This window comes from Belonocnema kinseyi, chromosome 2 (genome assembly GCF_010883055.1).
Source record: "Belonocnema kinseyi isolate 2016_QV_RU_SX_M_011 chromosome 2, B_treatae_v1, whole genome shotgun sequence".
Lineage (NCBI taxonomy): Eukaryota > Metazoa > Arthropoda > Insecta > Hymenoptera > Cynipidae > Belonocnema > Belonocnema kinseyi.
Window position 1 is genome coordinate 178,495,794 of NC_046658.1, and position 15,968 is coordinate 178,511,761.

The following is a 15,968-nucleotide window of genomic DNA, read 5'->3' on the forward strand; positions in this document are numbered from 1 at the left end:
ATATTTAAAGATTGATCTGAACACACGCTCTACTGCCTGGCAAAGTTTAGAATTGGAAACCGATCTTGAAATTTTATCAAGTCTTCTCTATGAATGGATGGAGTCGTTAAAAAAGCCGATTTTGGACACAGAAGCCTTGAGTCAAATTGTAATCCGGGGCTTTAAACCAAAGCAGTGTCTTCAAAAATTAGATCCCTGGACCAGATACATGATCGAATATCTTTTAAGATTTGTTTCACGTTTGAGGCCACTCACAAACGATAGTCAATCTTCTCTCCTGAAAAGATTAATAGCCTCTATCACACAACAAAAAGTTCGCATCAATCACTCCATTTATCCAACAGGTGACTTTACCATCGTTTATAGAAAATTGGTTCCAAACTTTTTAAATGAAAATCACACATTTTTCTAAGGCATGGCTCACAATCGATTCTTGGCCGGCCAAAAATATTTATAAAATACAATTTAGAAATCCACATTTAAAATTTCGCGCCATACGAGATTACCAATCACACTCGAAAAATCACTGACGGGTCAGTCGTATTTTTTCACGACTTTTTAGACGGCGCTGTAGTCTCATAAAAGGCTGATTTCGAATTTAATTATCGTACATCACTCGTAGCGTTACGCACGTGCATAAAATTATTTGTGATTATATGTTTTGTTATATTTTTACAACAGATAAAAAATTACCATTCATCAAAATTTTCATGGCATTATTTAAATTGAAATAATTATTTTAAAAAATCAAAAATTAACCAACAAGACCAGTTTCCAACAAAAATGTAAGGGTTTTATTTAAACTTTAATTAATTAATTTTCGAAAAGGAAAGGGGGAATTTTCAACAAAATAGTACAATCTTCAACCAACGTGATGAATTTTTTTATAACCAAATGAATTCTAAACAAAAAGTGTAATAATTGATATTTCCAAGAAGAAGTATTTTAATTTCTAAAGTTGCAAACAAAAAAAAATAAAATTTTTTAGCCATTTACGGTCAAAAAATTTATTTAAAAAAAATGAATGTTTAACAAAGTAGTTGAAATTTTCAGCATACAAATTAATTTTAAACTAAAATGATTGGATCTTCAATCCAAAAAATGAATTTTCTAGAAAAAAAAATAATGTCAACAAAATGGATTAATTATCAATAATTAAATCTTCAACCAAAGTGATGAATTTTTATCACAAAAGATTAAACTTCTATCAAAAAAGACAAATTTTTGACAAAAAATAAAATAGTTGAAATTTCTGTTTAAAAAATTAATTTTTAATCGAAAAAATTAACTTTCAATCAAAGACATTATTTTTCAACGAAAAAGATCAATTTTCCAAGCAAACAAAAAAAAAGGAATTTAAACATTTAATTAATTTTTAAATAAAATAATTAATCTTTTAAAGAAAATAACGTTTCTCTAAAGATTTTAACTTTCAAGCAAGTAATTTTATTTTCATCCTAAAAGATGAACTTTCAACTTATAAGATGAATTTTTAAAACAGAAGATTAATTTTCAAATAAAAAGATTAATTTTCTACCAAAAAATACAATTTTTAACAAAATATATGAAGATTTAACGAAATAGTTGCATTCTTAATGAAAGAAGACACATTTTCAACCACACAATTTAATGTTGAACTAAAAAAAAAATAATAATTTCCAACAGAAAATGGAATAATAACATTTTTGGTTAAAGAAAATTAATTTTAAACCGAAATTAGGAGTTTTCAACTAAGTCAATGAATTTTCAAACAGAAAAAATCATTTTTACTGCAAAAAATAGATTGTCAAACAAAACTTAAATAATTAAATGTTAAGTTAAAAAAATTAATGTTCAACCAAACAGAAAAAAACGAATTTTAATCAAAAAGAAAAACTACGTTTAAAAAAAAAAGACTCAAATTTTCGAATATGGTGATGATTTTTCAAATCAAATTATATATATTTCACTGGAATAGTTTAATCTTAAACAATTAAAATTAATTTTTAACTAGAATAATTTAATTTTTAACAAAAAAAATTTATTTTCAACCAAGAGGATTAATGCCTACAAAAAAAAGTTAATTAAAAAAGATAATTTCTCGACCAAAAATTGAATAATTCAACTAGAATAATAGTTACATTTGCAGCTCAAATAAATTATAATTTTCAAACAAGAAACAAATTTTTTCAGCTAACTAAAATAGCTTATATTAAAAAAATGAATTTTTAATTAAAATAATGAATCTTTCATAAAAAAATGTAACAAAAGAGCTTAACTTTCAATCAACTAATTTTATTTCCAACCTAAAAGATGAATTTTTAACTAAAATGATTTGTGTTTTAACTGGAATACTTGAATTTTGAACCGATAAGAAAAAATTTTAAACCAGAAGAATAACTTTGCAAAGAAAAAGATCATTTTTTACCAAAAAATATATTTCTAACAAAATAAGTTGACTTTCAATGAAATAGTTGAGTTTTTCTTTAAAAAATATAAAATTTCATCAAAATTATTAAATTTTGAAGAAAAGATCAATTTTTAATCATAAAGATTATTTTTCTTTATGTTCTTTACTTATTAAGATTAATTATTAATAGATTCTGCTAAAAATGGATATTTTCTAGAATTAGAAGCTTACAATTAACTAAAGTTAAAGATAAGTTCAAATTAAAAAAAAATTATATATGTGAAAATTATTTAAATGTTTCAATTAAAATAATTTTTTAAATCTTTAAATTATTTGAATTTTCCATTAAAACAATGGTTTAATGCTTTTTATGTTTTGAACTGATTAACTTTTAATTTATTCTATTGAAAATTATGATTTCTGAAATTATTAAAAAATGTTATTAATACATCAAATTTCAAGCAATGAAAGCTCAAATTTAAAAAAAGATATTAAGTGAAAATTATTTGAGTGTTTCACTGAAGATTATAGTTAAATGCTTTTCATATTGTTAAATAATTAATTAATTATTATATGAACAATTTTTTCAAAATATTTAGTTGAATAAAGATTACAATTTAATTTTTTAAATCAGGTGACATAAACTGATTATTAATTCGAAGGTAATATAATTGAATATTATTTGCATAATAAAAGTTTATATTAAAAGATCCCTATTTAAATTACATAATTTTTCAAATGATTCTGATGATGTGAAATGGGTATTTTCAAATGTTCAGAAATGAAAGTGAAAATTCAATCGAAAGTAGAATAAAAATTATTTCAGTGTCTAAATGAAAATTATTTTTGAATGCTTTTTACGTTATGAACCCATTAATTAATTATTGCCTGATTTTTTCACCATATTAAATTACATAAAGATTAAATTTTAATTTTTCTCGATTTCGTAACAGAATGTTTAAAGTTTATTTATATTTAAAGTACCCCTATTCCAGTTACATAATTTTTCCACCCTTACTTGACACACTTGGGTTTTGTGTACCCCAGCCGAAAAACTGTTATAAAAATTTAACGGTTGTGCATTTTGACCTGCCAATTTTTGCATAGCTTCTTTGGATATCATTTTCCAAAGACATCTTGGTCTCATAAAGAAAAATTATATTAAGTACACCAGAAAAATTATTTTTAAAAAAGTGGGTAAAATTTCGTTTTTTGCGAAAAAACTCACAACTTCTCCAATTTTTGATAAAAATCGCTAAAAATTTGAGTGAGTTTGCTTAAGATGCCAACTAAACTAAAAAAAAGTATCCAATTGGACACTTTTCAAATAATCAAAAATTTAAGGCACCTTTTTCTGCCCCTGGGCAGAAACAAGTTTGAAAAAATATGATTATTAAACCTTTCAGCCTAAACTGGGTGAATTATACCCAGACGATATTTGCGACTCGCTATATAGTTGTTTCGGATTTGTGAAAATATCTATAGTACTATGTTAAATTCATATTATTAATTTTATAACATTCATTTTTGTGAGACTTTTAGCTATAATTAAAAAAAGCATAACCACAATACGTTAATTTGAACCAGAGATATTGAAGTCTAGGCTAAGAGGGTTAATCATATTTTTAGTGAAAATGTAACGATTTTATTTTTCGTTGAAACATCATCTCTTTTAATTGAAAAATCAACTACGCGGCTGAAAATTCATGAATTTTGTTAAACATTTGTCTTCTTTAAAAGATAAAATTCTGTGTTTGTAAGTTTATTTTTTGGTTAAAAATTGAAGCATTTTGTTGAAAATTCTATATTTATCAAAAAATGTACCTATTCCATTTTTGGTTAAATATTTATTCTTTTTAGATTAAAATTCATTTCTAAATTTGAAAATTTAACGATTTTATTGGAAATCGCTTTCGTGTTTGTTTGAAAATTGATCGTTTTTGGTATATTTTTTATATTTTTGGTAGAAATTCATTATATTTTTTTCAAAAATAATAATTGAATTATACCATTTCTGGATAAAAGATTATATTTTTCAATTGAAAAATTCAACTACCAGGTTAAAAATTCATGTATTTTTTGGAAATTCGTCTTTTTCGGTAAAATATTCTTCTTCTTTGAAAATGGTTCCATCTTTACCAATTTTGTTCAAAATCTTACTGCTTTTTCGTTAAAAATTAATTTTTAATGAATATTAAAATATTCCATTTTTTTTAATTTGTCTTTTTTGGTTCAAAATCATTTCTTTAATTAAAATTGAATTTATTTGTTGAAAAATGATTTCACTGTTGTTTATATTAATTTTTGCAAATGATAATGTTACTGCAATTTTTGGTTGATAATTATTTTTTTTCAAACTAAGAATGCGTCTTTTTTTTAAATGTATCTTTCGGTGGAAAAATAATTTCTTTGGTTAAAAATTTAAATATTTTGTTTACACTTTATTTTTTTTAAATTATTATTTTTTACCGAAAATGTTATTATAGAATTCTTAGTTAAAAATTCACCTACTTTTTTGAACATTCTTTTTTTCGTTCAAAATTAATTTTTAATTAATATTGAACTATTCCATTTTTTTTTAATTTGTCTTTTTTGGTTGAAATTCATTTCTTTAATTAAAATTGAATTTATTTATCATTAATTTTTGCAAAAGATAATGTAACTATGCAATTTTTTGTTGACTATTAATTGTTTTATTAAACTAAAAATTCACCTGTTTTTTGGAAAATTCGTTTTTTTTAATGCAAATTTGTTTTTTTGTTGCAAATTCGTTTTTTGTTGCTAATTCGTTTTTTTGTTGCAAATTCGTTTTTTTGGCGCAAATTATTTTTTGATGTTGAAATTTCCTCTTTTTTTTAGAAAACTGTTTGTTTAAAAATTATTCCCCTTGGTTCAAAATTCATTTTTTTTTGGTTAAAATACAATTTTTTAATCTATAATTTCGTCTTTTTGGTAGAAAATTTTTGGTTTGAAAATGATTTTTTTTCGTTTCAAAATTAATTTGTTTCGCTACATTATAAATATTTGCTTTACACTTCTTTTTTTATTAGTTTTTTTTAAAAATAAAAATGTGACAATTCTTTTTTGGTTAAAAATTTATCTTTTTGGTAGGAAAATATTTTTTATGTGGAAAATTCGTCCTTTTGGTTTAAAAATTCAACATGTTGTTAAAAAAATCAATTATTTGGCAGAAAATTCAACACATTGGTCGAAAATTAAAATTTTTTAGTTGAAAATTCAACTTTTTTGTGGAAAATTCGTCGTTTTGGTTTAAAAATTCGACAGTTTGGTAGAAAATTTAAATTTTTTGGTTAAAATCCACTTCGGCTTGAAAATTCAACTTCTTATGTGTAAAATTCGTCCTTTTGGTTTAAAAAATTAAACATGCTGTTAAAAAAATCCAATTATTTGGCAGAAAATTCAATAGTTTGATATAAAATTCAAATTTTTTAGTTAAAAATTCAACAGTTTGCAACATATTGTTAAAAAAATTCAATAGTTTGATATAAAGTTCAACAGTTTGGTAGAAAATTAAAATTTTGTTGTTGAAAATTCAACTTTTTGTGTGCAAAATTCGTCCTTTTGGTTTAAAAAAGATTGTTAAAAAATTCAATTATTTGGCAGAAAATTAAATAGTTTGATATAAAATTCAACAGTTTGGTAGAAAATTAAAATTTTTTTGGCATAAAATTCAACTGGTCTTTTGTAGAAAATTCATCATTTTGGCTTAAAAATTCAACTTTTTTGTGGAAAATTCGATCTTTAGTTTAAAAATGCAACATATTGTTAAAAAAAATCAATTATTTGGCAGAAAATTTAATAGTTTGATATAAAATTCAACAGTTTGGTAGAAAATTAATTTTTTTTTGAAAGTTTAACCTTTTTTGCGGAAAATTCGTCAATTTGGTTTAAAAATTCAACGTGTTGTTAAAAAATTGAATTTTTTGGCAGAAAATTCAAGTGTAATTTAAAATTCAAATTTGTTAATTAAAAATTCAACTTTTTTGTTTAAAATACAATTTGTTAAGTTATAATTTCGTCTTTTTTGTAGAAAATTTTTTGTTTGAAAATTATTTTTTTCGTTCAAAAATTAATTTGTTTGGCTAAAATGTAAATTTTTGGTTAAAACTTCTTTTTTTTTTTACTAAAAATGTAACAATTTCTTTTTTAGTTAAAATTGATCTTTTTAGTAGAACATTATTGAATAACTTTAAGTAGTAAACAATTTTAACCCTTAAAGTGCATTGTGGGTGCCAGAGACACCAAGCAATTTTCAAACTCTTATAAATCAAACTTAATTCGAAAAAATTGAGCAATTGTCGCCATCTAGCTTTAGCTGGAGAAACTAACTGTGAGTAAAGTCGTTTAGCATACTGCGTCAAGCGTTAGTCGCAGATGCTGAAGGTGAAGTAAAAAAATTGTGGGGTATCGAACACCCAGTGTGCACTTAGTAAGTGAACAAGTAATTTTGGAGTCACTTTTAAAAAAAAAAATTATTGATTTTTCTTTACTTTCTAACGTGAGTATATCATATGAAGTAAAATAATTTTTTTCTCGAATATTACATACTTTTTTCTTTGTAGATGGCTTATAATTTACGGCATCGCGTCATGCGAGGGCAGACTGTGGATGTGTTGAATAAAATATAATTGTTAAAATACAGTTATATATATCTCTTTCTTCAATTTCTTGTATCTTTATGGTATCACATGTCAAAGTTCTTCAATTTTTATAATAATAAATCGATTTAAAAGCAAAAAATCTGATTCATAATTTTATCAAAAAATTGACTTTTCAACTGTGCAAGTAAATAACTTTTTTTGAAAGCACCATGTTGAAATATTTTTTTATGAAAGTACACTATTTCAAAAGTATAGTAATAAATTTCCAGGTTAAAATAATTAAAATTGCGTGAGTAATAAATTTTAAAGTAAAAAAACCCATTTTTTCAATAATTTTGCTAACAAATTTAAAGTAAATAAATGGGTATAAAATCATCTCTACCTTATAAAAGATATCTTAAACTACATCGGATAATTTTATTGTGACAAACTATTCAATAGGGGTTAAACAATACATGATTAAAGACTCTGGGGTATGAAACACCCACGATGCACTTTATCGTGATTTTTACCATATTTGCACTTTGAGGGTTAACAAATAAATAGTTATTCGAAAATTGGGTAAATGATTAAAATGAATACAAAAGTAAGCGATAACCTAGTTATTTTTTACAGAGACTTCTTACAGAAATTATCTCATGGAAAATTAATTTTCTACCAAAAATGAGGATTTTCCAAAACAAATTACATACATTTTCAACCGAATAGATGATTTTTTAATAACAAAAAAATCACCTTTTAACCAAAAATGAAACAAGTAAAGTTTAATTTTTTTAAATTTTAATTTAATTTTTAATTAATTTAATTTTCTACATAAAATAGTAGAATTTTCAACCCAAAAATAAGAAATTTCAACAAAAACGTCATTTTTCAACGAAATATTTAAATTAAAATTCTAAAACATTAATTTTTACTTTCAATAAGGAACGTTTTAACAAAGAAGTTCAATTTTCAACAAAAGAAATGAATTTTCTGCTGTAATTATGAATCTTCAACAAAAAAAAAGACTTAATTTTTACGAAAAAAGGTTTTTTATAAATGAATTTTTAAAAAAATTTAAGTTTTTTTTGCAGCGAAGAAGTTAAGTGTTAAACTTAAAAAAGATAAATTTTCAATCAAAAATATAACAGTTGATTTTTACACAACAAATATTTTTATTTTAAATAAAAGATATAATATAATTTAACCAAAAAAGATGAATTTTTTAACAAAATGTAGAAATTTGTAACAAAACTGTTGAATTTTCAACAAAGAATATTAATTTTCTACTAATGAAGACAACTTTTTAAACAAAATTTTTAATTTTTAGTTTGAAAATGAGCGCATTTTCACCAAAAATCAATAAATAAATTTTCATTAAAAATACAATAATTTTCAATTTAGAAAAGCGAATTTTTTAGAAAAAAGTTGAATTTTGTAACAAAATGTTGAATTTTTAAACTAAAAAAACGAATTTTCCACAAAACCGTTGAATTTTCAACCAGAAATTACGATTTTACAACTGAAAAATTTCATGTTTCTACAAAATAATTAATTTTCTGCTAAATAATTGAATTTTTTAACAATATGCTGAATTTTTAAACCAAATGGGCGAATTTTCAACATAAAAAGTTCCATTTTGAACCCGAAAATATAAATTTTTAACTAAAAAATATAAATTTTCTGCCTAATAATGGTTTTTTAAACAATATATTGCATTTTCAAGTCAAAAGGACGAATTTTCCACAAAAAAAGTTTAATTTACAAGCCAAAATTATGAATTTTCTACAAAACAGTTGAATTTTCTGCCAATTAATTCAATTTTTTAACAGCATATTGAATTTTTAAACCAAAAGAATTAATTTTCCACCAAAAAGTTGAGTTTTCAACCAGAAAATATGATTTTCCAACTAAAAAATTTCAATTTTCTGCAAAATAATTTAATTTTCTGCTAAATAATTGAATTTTTTAACAATATGTCGAATTTTTAAACCAAATGGGCGAATTTTCCACATAAAAAGTTCAATTTTGAACCCGAAAATATAAATTTTTAACTAAAAAATATAAATTTTCTGCCTAATAATTTATAATGCGAATTTTTTAAAAATTACTAATTAAAAATTTTAAATTATTGTTAATTTTTTGATTTTTCAGGGAAAAATGGCCAGAATCTAAGAAACGGAACAGCTGGAAGAGTGACTGAATTTTTGGTTCGATTGCTAAACCTCATAGAAGAAATAAATACCAAAGATATGAACACCACATGGTCTTCCTCAAAATGGGAAATCTGCCATCTCCTTCACGAATCAGAGAGAGTCATCAGCAAAGAAAATTCTTCCTCGTAAAATGAATTATTTCATCTTTTTCAAATGCAGAACAATAATCCAGTCTTTCAAATATCTTATCGCACAAAACAACTTGAAAATATTCTTAAATATAAAATAATAAAATCAAAATATTGAATTTTATTACTACTTTATTAAATATTATTAATTTTTCAGACCCCGGACTCATTTCGGAGATAAAAAAATTGTGCAAGTGTTATAAATTAAAAAAAAAAATTAAAAGTGACATAAAATATTTTCAAGGATTAAACTTACCTGTGGTCCGAATTTACACAAATTTTTATTAATTAATTTGATTTTTTAACTAAAATTTCCAGTTTTTTTTCATGATATTTTTAAAGTTTTAAAAATTAACTTTATTATTTATTTGAAATTTTATTCAATAATATTTTTAAAGTCATACTTATTGGTTGAAAATTAATTTCTTTGTTAAAAATTTAATTGTTCTGTAGAAAATTGAACTATTTGGTTGAAAATTTATGCAAATTCGTTTTTTTTTTGTTTTGTAGAAAATCAATTCTTCTTATTAAAAATGCAACTGTTTGGTTGAAATTTTTATTTTTAATTGAGGATTCATGTTTTTTTGTTAAAACTCACATATTCAGTTCAAAATATAATTGCTTGGTCAAAAATGAACTTTTTTTGCTTAAATATTTATTTACTTAGTAAAAAATTCCACTTTTTTTTTTAAATTCGTTTCTTCGATTTAAATACTCATCATTTGTGGTAATAATTTATTCTTTGCGAATTAAAATAAAACTGTCGCGATTAAAATTATTTAATTTAAATTTCAAATTGATGACATGTTTTCTTTTAAATTTATTTTTTAAACTAAAAATTTAACTATTTTTTTTTTATTAAAAATAATCACTCTTGGTCAAGTATTCAACAATTTTGTTAAAAAATCGTCTTTTTCGGTTGAATTGAACTACTTTGGATTAAAAATCAAAATCGCTATAAGTTGAAAACTATTTTTCTTTTGTTAAAATAAATATTTTGATTTCAAAATTGAAATATGTTGTGGAAAATAAACTTTTTTGTGAAAAATTCATTTTCCCGAGTTGAAAATTCATCTCTTTTGTAGAAAATTGAAACTTTTTGTAAAAAATTTACTTTCTGAATTGAAAATTATTATTAATTGTTAATTAGTGATCTTTTCTAGACTAAAAATTTTACTACTTAGTTGAAAATGCGTCTATTTTTGCTTAAAATTAATATTCTTGATTAAAAATTTAACTATTTTATTAAAAAATATGCATTTTGTTTATCATTCGTTGTCTTAAGTTGAAAATTAAATTTCTATCGTTCAAAGTTTTAGTTGAAAATTAAAGTATTTGTTTGAAAATTAATTCCTTTTTTAAAAAACTTATACTTTTGTGTTTAAAATTCAAACGTTTCGTGGAAAATGCAACTGCTTTGAAGAATATTCATTATTTTTGCATGAAAATTCAAGTCTTTTGTAGAAAATTGAAAATTATTGTTTTTTATTACACATTTATTTAATCCATTTTTACTTAAAAAGTAATTTTTTCTAGACTAAAAATGCTACTATTTGGTTGAAAATTTGTCTTCTTTGATAGAAAAATAATATTCTTGATTAAAAATTCAACTATTTAAATAAAAAATTATGCATTTTGTTGATAATTCGCCTTTGTCGGTTTAAAATTAAACTCTACAGTTGAAAATTGAACTGTTTGTATAAAAATTAAGTTTAAAACTTATATGTTTGGGTTTAAAATTAAAAAGTAAAACTTTTCTGAAAAATTCAACTGTTTTGCAGAAAATTCACTATTTTAACTTGTAAATTCAATTGCTTTGTGAAAAATTAAACCTTTTTGTAAAAAATGCGCTTTTCTAAATTAAGAATTATTATTTTTCAAATGAAAATTTATTCAATTTTTTGGTTAAAAAGTGATCTGTTTAAGAATAAATATTCTATTTGATTAAAAATTCGTCTTCTTTGGTACAAAATAATTATTGCTGGTTGAAAGTTAAACATTTAATTGAATACTAATGCATTTTGTTGATAATTCGCATTTTTAGGTCGAAAATTAAATTCTTTGGTTGAAAGTTAAACCATTTAATTACATTTTTTTTGAAGATTCATAATTTTAGTAAAAAATTATATTGTTTGAAAATTCATATTTTTGCCATAAAAATTAAACAATTGGATAGAAAATTCAACTTTTTGTTGTTAAAAATTCATATTTTTGGGTAGAAAATTCGACTTTTTAGTTTAAAAATGCACGTAGTTAGTACACAATTTTTAAACTCGAAAAAATCAAAACTAATCATTGTAAAATTATGTGATGTGTAGAAAATTCGTTATTTTAATACAAAATTAAATATTTTTTTGATTAAAATTAATATATTTTGTTTAAATTATCTATTTTCTAATAGAAAATGAATCTTTTTGGTTAAAAATTAACTCCTTTCTTTAAAAAATTATTTTTGGGTTTAAAATTCAAATGTTTTGTAAAAAATTCATTATTTTGTCTTGAAAATTCAACTACTTTGTACAAAATTCACTTTTATAAATTGGAAATTATTGTTTTTCAAATCAAAAATTATTCATTCCATTTTTAGTTAAAAAGTCATTTTTCAAGACTAAAAATTCTACTATTTACCTAAAAATTCGTCTTCTTTGGTAAAAAAATAATATTCCTGATTGAAAATTCAAATATTTAATAAAAAATTAATGAATTTTGTTGATAATTCGCGTTTGTAAAATTCAACTGCGTGATCGAAAATTCTACTTTTCTTTTGTTGAAAATTCATAATTTTGGGTTGAAAATTCGACTTTTTTGTGGAAAATTTATCATTTTGTAAAAAAATCACTTTTCTAAATTGATTTTTTTTCAATTCAAATTAATTTATTACATTTTTGGTTAAAAATTGACCTTTCCTAGATTAAAAATTTTACTATTTAATTAAAAAATCGTCTTCTTTGATGGAAAATTAATATTCTTGACTGAAAATTTTTAATATTTAATAACAAATTAATGCATTTTGTTGATAATTCGCCTATTTGGGTTGAAAATTAAATTCTTTGGTTGAAATTTGAACTATTTCATTACATTTTTTTTGAAGATTCACAACTTCAGTTGAAAATTAGATTGTTTTGATTGAAAATGCATTATTTTGGCTTAAAAATTTAAGAACTGGATAGAAAATTAAACTTTTTTTGTTGTTGAAAATTCATATTCTTTGGTTGAAAATTCGACTTTTTTGTGGAAAATTAATCATTTTCGCTTGTATACTCAACTATTTTGTAAAAAATTGAATGTTTAAAAAAATTACCTTTTAAAATTGAAAATTTGTTTATTCCATTTTTGGTTAAGAAAGTGATTTTTTTTCAAACTAAAAAATTAACTCCATGGTTAAAAATTTAAGGCATTTTCTCGAAAATTCGTCCTTTTTGTAGTAAATAAATTTTTTTGGTAAAAATGAAACTGTTTAAATATTAATTTTAGTTGAAAATTCAGCTGTTTTTATAAAAATTGCATGCTGCGTTTATAAATTTGTATTTTTGAGTTGAAAGCTTAACTGTTTTGTAGAAAATAAAAATTTTTTAGGTGGAAATTTATATTTTCTGGTTGAAAATTCAACTTTTTTGTGGAAAATTAATCCTTTTGGTTTAAAAATTCAACTTATCGTTAAAAAATTCAATAGTCTGATATAAAATTCAAAAGTTTGGTAGAAAATTTAAATTTTTTGGTTGAAAATTCCACTTTATTGTTTAAAATTCTTTCTTTCCGTTTAAAAATTCAACATGCCGTTACAAAATTGAGTTAATTGGCAGAAAATTCAACTGTTTTGTAGAAAATTCCTCATTTGGGCTTGAAAATTAAACTTTTTTTTGTGAAAAAATCGTCCTTTTGCCTTGAAAATTAAATATATTGTTAAAAAAATCCATTATTAGGCAGAAAATTTACATTTTCGGGTTCAACATTGAACTTTTCATGTGGAAAATTCGGCCATTTGGTTTAAAAATTCAACATATTGTTGAAAAATTCAATTATTTAGAAGAAAATTAAATTATTTTGTAGAAAATTGAAATTTTTTAGTTGGAAAATCATATTTTCTGGTTGAAAATTTAACTTTTCTTTGTGGAAAATTCGTCCTTTTGACTTGAAAATTTAACAGTTTGGTCGAAAATTTAAATTTTTTAGTTGGGAATTCATATTTTCTGGTTGAAAATTCAACTTTTTGGTGGAAAATTAATTATTTTGGTTGAAAAATTCAATACGCTGTTGAAAAATTGAATTTTTTGAAAAAAATTCAACAATTTGATATAAAATTCAAATTTTTTAGTTAAAAATTAAACTTTTTTGTGGAAAATTCGTTCTTTTGACTCGAAAATTCAATTTATTGTTTAAAAAATCGATTATTAGGCAGAAAATTTATATTTTTTAGTTGAAAATGTATATTTTCATTCTCAAAATTGAACTTTTTATGTGGAAAATTCGCCCATTCGGTTTAAAAATTCGACATATTGTTAAAAAATTCAATTCTTTAGCAAAAAATTAAATTATTTTGTAGAAAATTGAAATTTTTTAGTTGGAAAATCATATTTTCTGGTTGAGAATTCAATGTTTTTGTTGAAAATTTATCCTTTTAGTTTAAAAATTCAACATTTAGTTAAAAAATTAAAGTTTTTTCTAAAAAATTCGCTTTTCTAAATTGACAATTTTTGTATTTTTAATGAAAGTTTATTTATTTGATTTTTGGTTAAAATGCGCTCATTTTTAGACTAAAAATAAAAAATTTTGTTCAAAAAGTTGTCTTCATTGATAGAAAATTAATATTATTTGTTGAAAATTCAACAATTTTGTTACAAATTATATTATATATTTTATTTAAAATAAAAATGTTTTTTGTGGAAAAATCAACTGTTATATTTTTGATTAAAAATGTATCTATTTTAAGTTTAACTCTTAACTTCTTCCCTGCAAAAAAACTTAAATATTTTGAAAAATTCTTTTATAAAAAAACTTTTTTCGTAAAAATGAATCCTTTTTTTTTTGGTTGAAGATTCATAATTACAGTAGAAAATTCATTTCTTTGGTTAAAAATTGAACTACTTTGTTAAAACTTTCCTCATTGAAAGTAAAAATTAATGTTTTAGAATTTAACTTTAAATATTTCGTTGAAAATTGACTTTTTGGTTGAAATTTCTTTTTTTTTTTTTGGTTGAAAATTCAATCATTTTATGTAGAAAATTAAATTTTTTTTGTAGATGATTCCTTTTTTCACATTAAAAATTAATTTTATTCAATAAAACTTTACCTTTTTCATTTTTGGTTAAAAGGTGATTTTTTGTTATTAAAAAATTATCTATTCGGTTGAAAATGTATGCAATTTGTTTAGGAAAATCGTCTTTTTTTGGTAGAAAATTAATCTCCTTGGTTGAAAATTCAACTGTTTGGATAAGATTCGATGTATTTTATTAAAAATTCGTCTTTTTTGGTGAAAAAAATCTTTTTGGTTGAAAATGCAATTCCTTGGTAAAAAATGTTTGTATTTTGTTCAGAATATTAATAATTTTAGTGAAAAATGTTTTTTTCTTTTGTTAAAAATCAATTTTATTATCTGAAAATTGACCTATTTTAAAATTTAGCTTTTTTAGTTTAAAAATGCAACAATTTTTAATTACGAAAAAATCTAAACTGAAAATTAATTAAATAATATTTAAACCAACGTTACATCCATTATTTAAACCATTTCGTTGAAAAATTATGTAATTTGTAGAAAATTCGACTTTTTGATAGAACTTGAAATATTTAATTTTTGGTTACAAATGTAACTGTTTTGTACAAAATTCCTTTTTTTTTGCATTAAAATTCAAAAATTTGGTATCAAATTCAACTGTTTTTTAAACAAATACAGTTTCTTTTAAATTGGAAATGAATGTTTTGCAATTAAATTATAACTATTCCATTTTTTTAAATGTATATTTTTTAAATTTAAAAATTCAAATATTTAATCAGAAATTTATGTAATTTGTTGAAAATTCGACTTTTTTTATTTCTTTTCTTTTTTTAAAAAAACTCATCAATTTCGTATAAATTTCAATTGTGTTATAAAAAATCCGTTTCTTTGAATTAAAAAAAAAATAAATAATTTTTTAAATAGAACTTAAAATATTTCATTTTTTAGTAAAAATTTATATTTTTAATTAAAAAATTCAACTATTTGATTTAAAATTTATGTATTTTGTAGAAAATTCATCTTCTTGATAGAAAATTAAACTGTTTGGTTAAAAATTAGGGTATTTTCTAATAGAAAATTAATCTCCTTGGTTCAAAATGAATCTTTTTGAATAAAAATTTAACTATTTTGTAAAAAAAATGCCTTTTTTTGCATTAAAATTCAACTGTTTTGTAAAAAATTCAGTGTCTTTTAAAATGAAAAATAATATTTTTTTCAATTAAATTTTAACTATTCCATTTTTAAAATTTAAAAATTGAAATAATTAATTGGAAATTTATCTAATTTGTCGAAAATTCGACTTTTTGATAGAAAATTCAACCATTCGGTTAAAAATTTATGTATTTCGTTAAACATTAATATTTTTTGTTGAAAAGAGGTATTTTTCCATAAAAAATTAATCTTTTTGAATGAAAATTTAAC

At 21.8% G+C, this 15,968-nt stretch overlaps 1 protein-coding gene across 5 annotated transcripts in view; it reads left to right on the forward strand.

Annotated features, from left to right (window-relative positions):
• Positions 1 to 9,450, forward strand: part of LOC117168293 (protein tyrosine phosphatase domain-containing protein 1-like) — a 42,177-nt gene extending 32,727 nt beyond the window's left edge. For 4 of the 5 annotated variants that reach the window (XM_033353826.1, XM_033353827.1, XM_033353830.1 and 1 more), the window contains 2 exons: positions 11 to 344; positions 9,145 to 9,450. In XM_033353826.1, the coding sequence (XP_033209717.1) occupies positions 11 to 344; positions 9,145 to 9,335 (525 nt within the window). In that variant the 3' untranslated portion in view covers positions 9,336 to 9,450. Of the gene's footprint in view, positions 1 to 10; positions 345 to 6,972; positions 7,007 to 9,144 lie in introns of those variants that run through there. The other variant, XM_033353828.1, reaches the window with a different exon arrangement.
• Positions 9,451 to 15,968: the final 6,518 nt, after the last annotated feature.